This window comes from Petaurus breviceps, unplaced genomic scaffold (assembly GCF_028583685.1).
Source record: "Petaurus breviceps papuanus isolate PSGF00001 unplaced genomic scaffold, PetGlider_PUasm1.0 182, whole genome shotgun sequence".
In the NCBI taxonomy this organism is placed as follows: domain Eukaryota; kingdom Metazoa; phylum Chordata; class Mammalia; order Diprotodontia; family Petauridae; genus Petaurus; species Petaurus breviceps.
Genome location: NW_027185786.1, coordinates 7,014,979 through 7,022,976, shown reverse-complemented (window position 1 = coordinate 7,022,976; position 7,998 = coordinate 7,014,979). Strand labels below are relative to the sequence as shown.

The window sequence follows — 7,998 nt, the reverse complement described above, 5'->3', positions numbered from 1 at the left end:
CCGCAACTTGCCCTTTCTCTCTCATTAGGAGAATATTACTGACCCAATTTGTCATTTTCCCCAAATGAATGTAGAATATTCTTTAACATGGAGCTAATCAGTTTCAGGTTGAATTATGCTTATTAGATCAAGAATGAAAATGATATGTTGCTTTCTCCTCTAGAAAAAAAGGAATTTTCATTTTCCGGTTCTTTGGCCTTTAAAAAAAAAAGTCACTAATGAAACTTGACTCCTGTAATAGCTGCTTCCATTTCATCCTGTCTTCTGTTCTGTTCTAATTGGAGGGGGGAGGAGTGGGTGAGTCTAATCACTGATGGGCAAGTTTTGTTCCAGAGTCTTTTAATAACTTGAAATCTTTATAAATTATGCAACGCTGCCCTTGTTTGGAGGATAAAGTAACAATTATTATTTGTACTGGTCTGTATGAGGTGGTGGTTCTAATGGTAGCTAGAGGCTCAGACTCTCACCATTCTGTACCTCATCTCATTCAAGCCTAAGCTTGAACCTTTCATGGAATGGTTCTCCCCCAGTAGCCAAAAGCTCAAAAGAAAGAAGCTGAATTGGATTGGTAATAGCATTAGGGAATGCACCCTGCTGGCTTCTGGGCTTCTCGAATCTCATTCTTCAGGGGCCTCAGTGACACACCCTCTTTCCTCAAGAAACACCATACACCCCCATTTATACAAGGGTCGTTACTCCTGGGTTGCCAGTGGGTCAGCAAATATTTATTAAGCATTTACTATATGTTGGTGATCTCTTTAATTGCTAAATCTAGTGACTTTCAGTCCTCATCCTGCTTGACTGCGGCATTTGATTTTTTTTACTACCCCCATCTTCTGGGGTTCTTTCTATTCCTTGGGGTTTTGTAACATTGCTCTCTCTTCTTGATTCTGTTCCCATCTATTTGATAAATTGTTTGCTAGCGCACCACCCCTGTCCCATCCATGCACTTTATATGACTGTGCTACAGAGCTCTGTCCTGGGTCCTCTTGTCTCTCTACCTTCTCTTTTGGTGACCTCATATGATCCCTTTGCTTCAATTATCATCTCTATGCAGATGACTCCCAAATCTACCTATCTTGCTTTTAGATTTCTCCTGAGCTCCAGTCCCACATCTCTAGCTTCTCACTAGATATTTCTACCTGGATGTTCAGTGGGTGTTAATCTCGGCATGTTAAAAATAGTCCTCAGTGTCCTCTTCTTGATTTCTCTGTATTTTCAGGAATGCTACCATGCTTCTGGTTACCCAGATTCCCAATAGTAAGAGTCATCTTTAATTATTCTCTCTCTGGTAATAATGCATCTCTCCTAATCCCAGTCCAATCAGTTGGTGAATCTGACTGATTCTGACTCTAAAACATCTCTCTAACTTGTCCCCTTGCTTCCCCTCAGACATTGCCAGGAAACAGGTCCTCATTACCTCTGACATGAGGTTGTGATAGCCTCCAGTGGGTCTCCTCTCAAGTCTTTAACTTTCGCAGTCTAGCCTCCCTAAAGTGTAGGTTGCTGCTGAGGATGCTTTGGTAGCTCCCTATTGTTTACGGTGTAAGGAACAAACTCATCTTTGGTGTTTAAAACCCCAGCTCCTACTTTTCTTTCCAGACCACTGTCACATGACCCTCTCCCTCTGTTCACTGTCCCCTGTGTGCCACTGAAGAAGCTGTTTCCCATTCCTGGAATGTTCGCCTATTCAAAACATAGCTCAATCCAAGATTTCCCATATGATTTCTTTCCCAGTTCCTCCAGTTATTAAGTGATCTGTATACATATTGTTTCCCCCAAGTGGAATATAAGTTCTTTGAATATAACTTCTTGAAATATCTAGTGAAAATATAAGTTTCATTTTTCTCTTCATATTTCCAAGGCCTACTACAGAGTAGGCACTTAATAAATACTTATTTAATTGAGTTATAGATATGGAAACTGAAGATCAGAAAAACTCATAAACATGCCTGAGGCTAGTATGGGAAATAGAACCTAGGCCTTTCTGATTATTTGCCATTAGACCCTACTGCCTTGTATTCAGTAAAGTGCCAAAAACCCAAATCTAAATGAAGAAAACATTTTCTCTGTCTAGATTAAATTAATTCATTCTAGCAGTAATGGAGTTTTGACCCAAGTTCTTTCTAATAAAGCTTTGATGTTTTTTTCATGGGGAGAGTTCTTATTTGCCAGTGGTTCTGCCATTTGGGTAATTTTTCACTTTTTTGCTTACTTTCCCAATGGACTCTAGCCCAAAAGGCTGCCCAGAATCGTATATGTGAGGATAACTAATGGACCAGGACTTAAGAAGAAGAGCCCACAAGTATATTCAAGAGAACACTTTATTGTTTATACTTAGCTGGGCTAGCTCCCACCAATGCACAGATACTTTGTGTTAAATCCAGCTTTCCTAGCCCTAAGTGAAATCTTGTCATCTTGTACAACTAATTCATCACAAGCCTTGAGCTGGCACAAAGACAAAAAGCACTGAGTCCCAGCCTGTCTCCTGTTTAGTTGGTGGCTATTGTCTCTTGGATCCAGTTCAGGATGGAAGGCACTTTGACATAGACACCATATTCAGCCACCGAACAGCTCTTATCAAAGGACAGAATGCCAGCGGCATACCAGGTGTCATCAGCCTCGTCATGGATAGCAAAGGCACCACCAGCATCACCATAGCATGTGTCTTCTTTGAATGGGGTCAGACCAGCACAGAAGGTATGTTGGTTCAGTGTGGGCTGGACTCCAACAGGACTCTTTTCTCCCTTCTTTTCTGGGTCCGTGCTGCCTTCATAGTGCTCTACACATTTGTCGTTGTCAGCCACAGGCAGCATAATGTACTTCAGACGCTCAGAAAAAGCAAAGTTGACATTTCGTCCCCAACCGGACACATAACCTATACGCCCCTCCTCTACGTAGTCTTTCTGGGGCAAGCAAATGGGCATCACCTTCTCATTAACAAGTACTTTACTTTTAAGTTTGATGAGCCCAATGTCCACCATAGAGTAGTTGGGATGTAGAATCACTTGATCAATGTCCACAAGCTTCTTCCCCAGGAAAAGCTTCAAGGTAGGGACTATGTCTTCAAGAGTGTCACTTTCATTGTGACTCAGAAAGACATTTTTAGCTGTGGTCAGCAACCATTGATCACTAATCAAAGTAGCTCCACTGCTAAGATTTTTCTGGGAAACCATGCGACCTTGCCAGGGAAAGCTGCCAGTGGCATCTAGCCACCCCCCGATGATCCGCTGTACTGGTTTGGCTGGTTTCACAGGTTTTCCACATACTGATAGGAAAGAGAAGAAAAACAAGGGCAGAAAGATGAAAAGGATTCCCAGTCTGTGAAGCAGAGTTAAAATGCCATTATGATGAAGATATATATACAAGAAAGATGTTCAAGTGGGGCAGCTAGGTGGCGCAGTGAATAGAGCACTGGCCCTGGAGTCAGGAGGACCTGAGTTCCAATCCTGCCTCAGACACAACACAAAAACTAGCTGTGTGACCTTGGGTAAGCCACTTAACCCCAATTGCCCTCCAAAAAGCAAAACAATAAAAAAAAACATGTTCAAGCCCTAGTCAATGATTGCCTTATTTAAACATATTCATTATCACATCCATTTGGACAGTCCCTTGGGGTTCATCTGAAAGAGTTCTGCCTGGGGTAGAGGATAATTCATAGTAGCCTTAGTTAGAATTGAGTTTAGTGACACACTCATGCTACAGGGTGACTGTGTTCTACCTAGAAAGATGACAAATTGGTGGAGCAGCCAACTAAGCCTTCTTGCTCACTTAAGAAATTTGTGCTTATACTTGGAAAAAATACTAAAATACTGAAAAAATTCAGGCTTATATCTAATCTGTAGCTTTATTGAGAGGTTTCCTTGATTCATTCATGGCTTCCCTTAAATTTTTCTTCCTAAATCTGTCTTTTATCCTCTTTGGTTCTAGAACTCTAGATTTATGGAGCAAAAGACTGAACATTTTTACCTGTCAAGTCAACAAACAATTATTAAGTACTTATTATAGGTGAGACATTGTGCTAAATCCAGGAGATACAAAGGAGCAAGAGGCTTGGGCTGTCAGGGAGCTCATATTTGACTGATTCAGGTCTACACTTCAGCCCTGAATTATTTTGATCAGATATCAATACTGTCCCACTCAATTCTCTACTTAGTTTGGCTACATAGATGATATTTTTCTGAATTTCAAATTTCCTTACTCTTCTATTGAGTAAACTAGATAGATGAGATACAGAATGGAACAGATGTGTGACCTAGCCTTTGATCCATCCCACACTATTTGCTTCACTCCCATAGTTTTTTGTGCCTACCTGCTTCACATGTAGGTAGCTTTTCACCAACATCCTCATTAGTCCACTGTTTCTCCTTGTTTAAGGTGTAGAGGCCTGAAGAAAAATAAGAAAAAGTGCCCAAAAAATATTGAAATTAAGCAATTAAATTCTGAAACAGCTACTAAAACTGAGAACTGGAATGGGCACAGAAAATCCCCAAATATAGAAGAAATAAAAGAATTATGCTAGAGTTCATTCACTGGCAAATACATTCATTCAGCAAACTTTTTGAGTACCTATTATATGAAAAGTTCTGAGAATACAAAGATGAAATAATAATCCTTCAAAGAGTTTACAGTATCATAACTGAGCAAAGGTTCTTCACCTTGTATGTTCCATGACCTGCTTTGCAAGCAGTCTGGTGAAGGCAGTGGGCGCTTCCTCAGAACCTTACTTTTCAATTCAATTTTTAAAAAATAGAGATTACAAAGGAAACCACTTCTACTGAAATGTAGTTATCAAAAAAATTTTTTTAAATTCACAGACTCCAAATTAAGAATACCTGCTAAAGAATACCAAATGTATCAGATAAGACAGAAATTTTAAACAATATTCTTTTATCCCAAAGACATTTTTGTATCCATGACCTGATTAGATCCTCAAAACAGTCCTGTGACAGATTGGCAGTATTATCCCTATTTGAAGAAATGGGAAAAATTTTAACTTCCCAAGATAATACTAGTAGGACTAGTTCCTCATGGAAATAATGGACTTCTGAAAATTTACTTATGACTGTGGATTACTGACTTTGATCCCACTTTTGAAGGAGGAGAGTATCAAGTAACAGCCATTCAAGTCTTACCATCTCCATCACTTTTCAGTCTGTAGAACTTGTCACACTTATAGCGAACCACATGCTCAACATAACCATTCTCAATAGGAGGAGGTCTTGGGCAGATGTCATCTGTAAGGAGAAAAGGTGAGGAAGTCAGGTTGAGACACCAAAGCAGATACCCATCAAAACTCAGATGAGAAGACGGCCCCATTGCCCATTCAAAAGAATAAAATAAGAAAAATGAAAAAAAAAAAAGCCAAAGCATAAAATAAGCAGTCACCAAATGATAGGGTTCCTAACACTTTACTTGGGAGTAAAAGTTAAGATATTAATGAGAGAGACACACTTGCCCCAGAATGCAAGGGATTCAACATTGAAAGAAAGATTAGTCTTGTCTGTAAGACTACGGTTTCACCAAGATTGTAATAGTCCTCAGTTCTGTCAAGGCCACACCAAATGCTACAAATCAGGAAGCAGCAGGGCCAGCAGCCATCTACCTCACTTCTGCTCTCCACAACCCTCCCAGGCCTTATGGTACGCACACATACCTTCCATATCCAGGACATCATTTTGGGCATCTGCAGACAGCAGTCCACAGAGAAGGAGGGCAACTACAGTATACAGAATCCTGTGGAAAGAAAGTGGACAAAGTGGCAATGCCAGCCTTTCCTCTTCCCAAGAGATAGACTGACCCCTAAACATAGACATGGGCACATAGCATGAAGCAACCTGAGAAGAAAAATAGGGCTTCTAGGGCCAATTCAGTTCACCAAGCATTTATCAAGCACCTACTGTAAATGTGCTAGGCACTGTTGATACTATTTTTTAAAAATCCAATCCCTACCCTCAAGGAGCTTCTATTCTACTGGGTGAGAAATCGATCTCCTTGAATGGATTCCCTGGATCCCAAGTTGCCACCTGCTACAAACCAGCTCATGTCTGCATTGAAAGTGAGCAGCCTTGGGGCGGCTAGGTGGCGCAGTGAGCAAAGCGCTGCCGGGGTCAGGAGGGCCCAAGTTCGGTTCTGGCCTCAGACACTTAACACCCACATAAAAAAACTAGCCATGTAACCTTGGGCAAGTTACTTAACCCCAATTGCCCTCCAAAAAGACAAAGAAAAAAAAAAGAAAGTAAGTGAGCAGACTTAGAAAGGACATAAGGATATCCATGACTGCTATTGGCAGGCCCTCACTTCTGGCAGCATGCAGGAGACAAAAGTTTAAAAGATGCATGAATTATCCATGAATGATAATGACAGAATAACTGGCATTTGCCAATTAAGTTTGCAAGTCACTTCATGCCTCATCTCGTTTGAGCTTCACAACAGCCCCATGAGGTAGTAACCCCAATTTTTTTATTATTGTCACACTGCTAATTTATTGTTACGGAAACAAGAATCACTATTGTTGTTGTCTCTAGCTTTGTAATCATTCTGATGGAACCCACCTTTGCCTGGAGGATTTGCTAGCTTTCTCTCCCCACTGAACTACATTTCTTTTATATGTATGCATGTGTGTGTCTGTATACATATACATATCTATACTTATAGGTTTTATATATTTTTATATATACATGTGTATATATATGTATATATTTTCACCATTCACTTCTATAAGATTTGGAGTTCCAAATTTTCTACCCATCCCCCCCACAAGACAGCATATGATCTGATATAGGCTTTACACACACATTCATATTAAACATTTTCACATTAGTCATATTGTAAAGAAGAATTAGAACCAATACTATCCCTTTTTTTTTTAACCAAACCTGTGATTTCATTGGCATAAGAAGCTCCTCTGCCAATACAGATGAGCACTGTCTCTGCAACTTTACTCTCAGAGAGTTGCCTGGAGCACTGAGAAGTACTTGGCCAAAGGCTCATAACCGGTGTGGTCACACAGCCAATAAAGGACCTAAACCCAAGTCTTTGTCTCTGAAGCCAGCTCTCTATCCAATGAAACATTTTATAGATTAAGATAATGATGGAGAAATCCCAGAAACATTCAAAATTCCCCTTCTCCTTCAGTCAGATAGTACTTAAGATACTTAACTAGATCTCCTATCTTGTCTATCCCTCTGATAACCCATCCTGACAGTCTGGCATACAGGGATTTTCCAAATCTACATCAAATTTAAGGAGGAGTATCAGTTCAAATTTCCTGGCAACCCTTGTTAAATGGAACCCCAGTGATCACAAGGAAATGAACCCTCTCCTTGTACTGTGTCACCAAAGACACCAAATGGCATCAGAAAACCCTTGCTAGGAAAGAACAGGATAAGGAATACCAAATCCTTCAACCAGTGCCTAGTTTGAAGGAGGGGCCCTTTGAATTCTACTCCTTCCATGCTTAGTGTCTCAAGCAGAAAGAAAGAGAACAAGAAACCAAAACAGGAGGGGAAAATAAAGAGATTACAAGAACACTTACTTCATCTTGGGTTTGTGTTGGTCTAGGAGAAGAGCAATGTGCAAGGGCTGGCTGCGATGCTTTTATCCTTCCATTGCTGCACCCAGCCCCCTGTAAGTTTTGCAATTCCATTGACCACATGGCCTTGGCCTTATTGAGGCCTTTGGCATTGTCCAATAGCTAAACCACAAACATGGGGTGGGGATGGGGGGAGGGGGGGAGGAAGCTAAGGTCTTGCATCATATTTCAATTTCCCTTACTTTTTTTTTTCCTGATACTTCATAGATTTGGCAGCCCCACGGCCTCAGGATTCTGCCAGAAAGGTTCTCGGAACCAGTTCTTGAAAAGGCTGGGAAGAGCACAGTTTGTTTTTCTTTATGTCATTTCCAAAACTAGATTTTTTTCAGCTGTTATTGACCTTTTGTGAACCTGCTGCATTCTTCTTCAGGTGAGGCCTTGTAGAAAGCACCTCTTTCAGATTC

At 40.6% G+C, this 7,998-nt stretch overlaps 1 protein-coding gene across 1 annotated transcript; it reads right to left on the bottom strand.

Annotated features, from left to right (window-relative positions):
- Positions 1-2,141: 2,141 nt before the first annotated feature.
- On the bottom strand, positions 2,142-7,704 carry LOC138160884 (haptoglobin-like). Its single transcript, XM_069087724.1, has 5 exons — positions 7,538-7,704; positions 5,657-5,736; positions 5,136-5,237; positions 4,313-4,387; positions 2,142-3,268 (listed from the first exon to the last, which is right to left on the bottom strand). The coding sequence occupies exons 1-5, from the start codon at positions 7,540-7,542 to the stop codon at positions 2,493-2,495; spliced, it is 1,038 nt and encodes a 345-aa protein (XP_068943825.1). The 5' UTR covers positions 7,543-7,704; the 3' UTR covers positions 2,142-2,492.
- Positions 7,705-7,998: the final 294 nt, after the last annotated feature.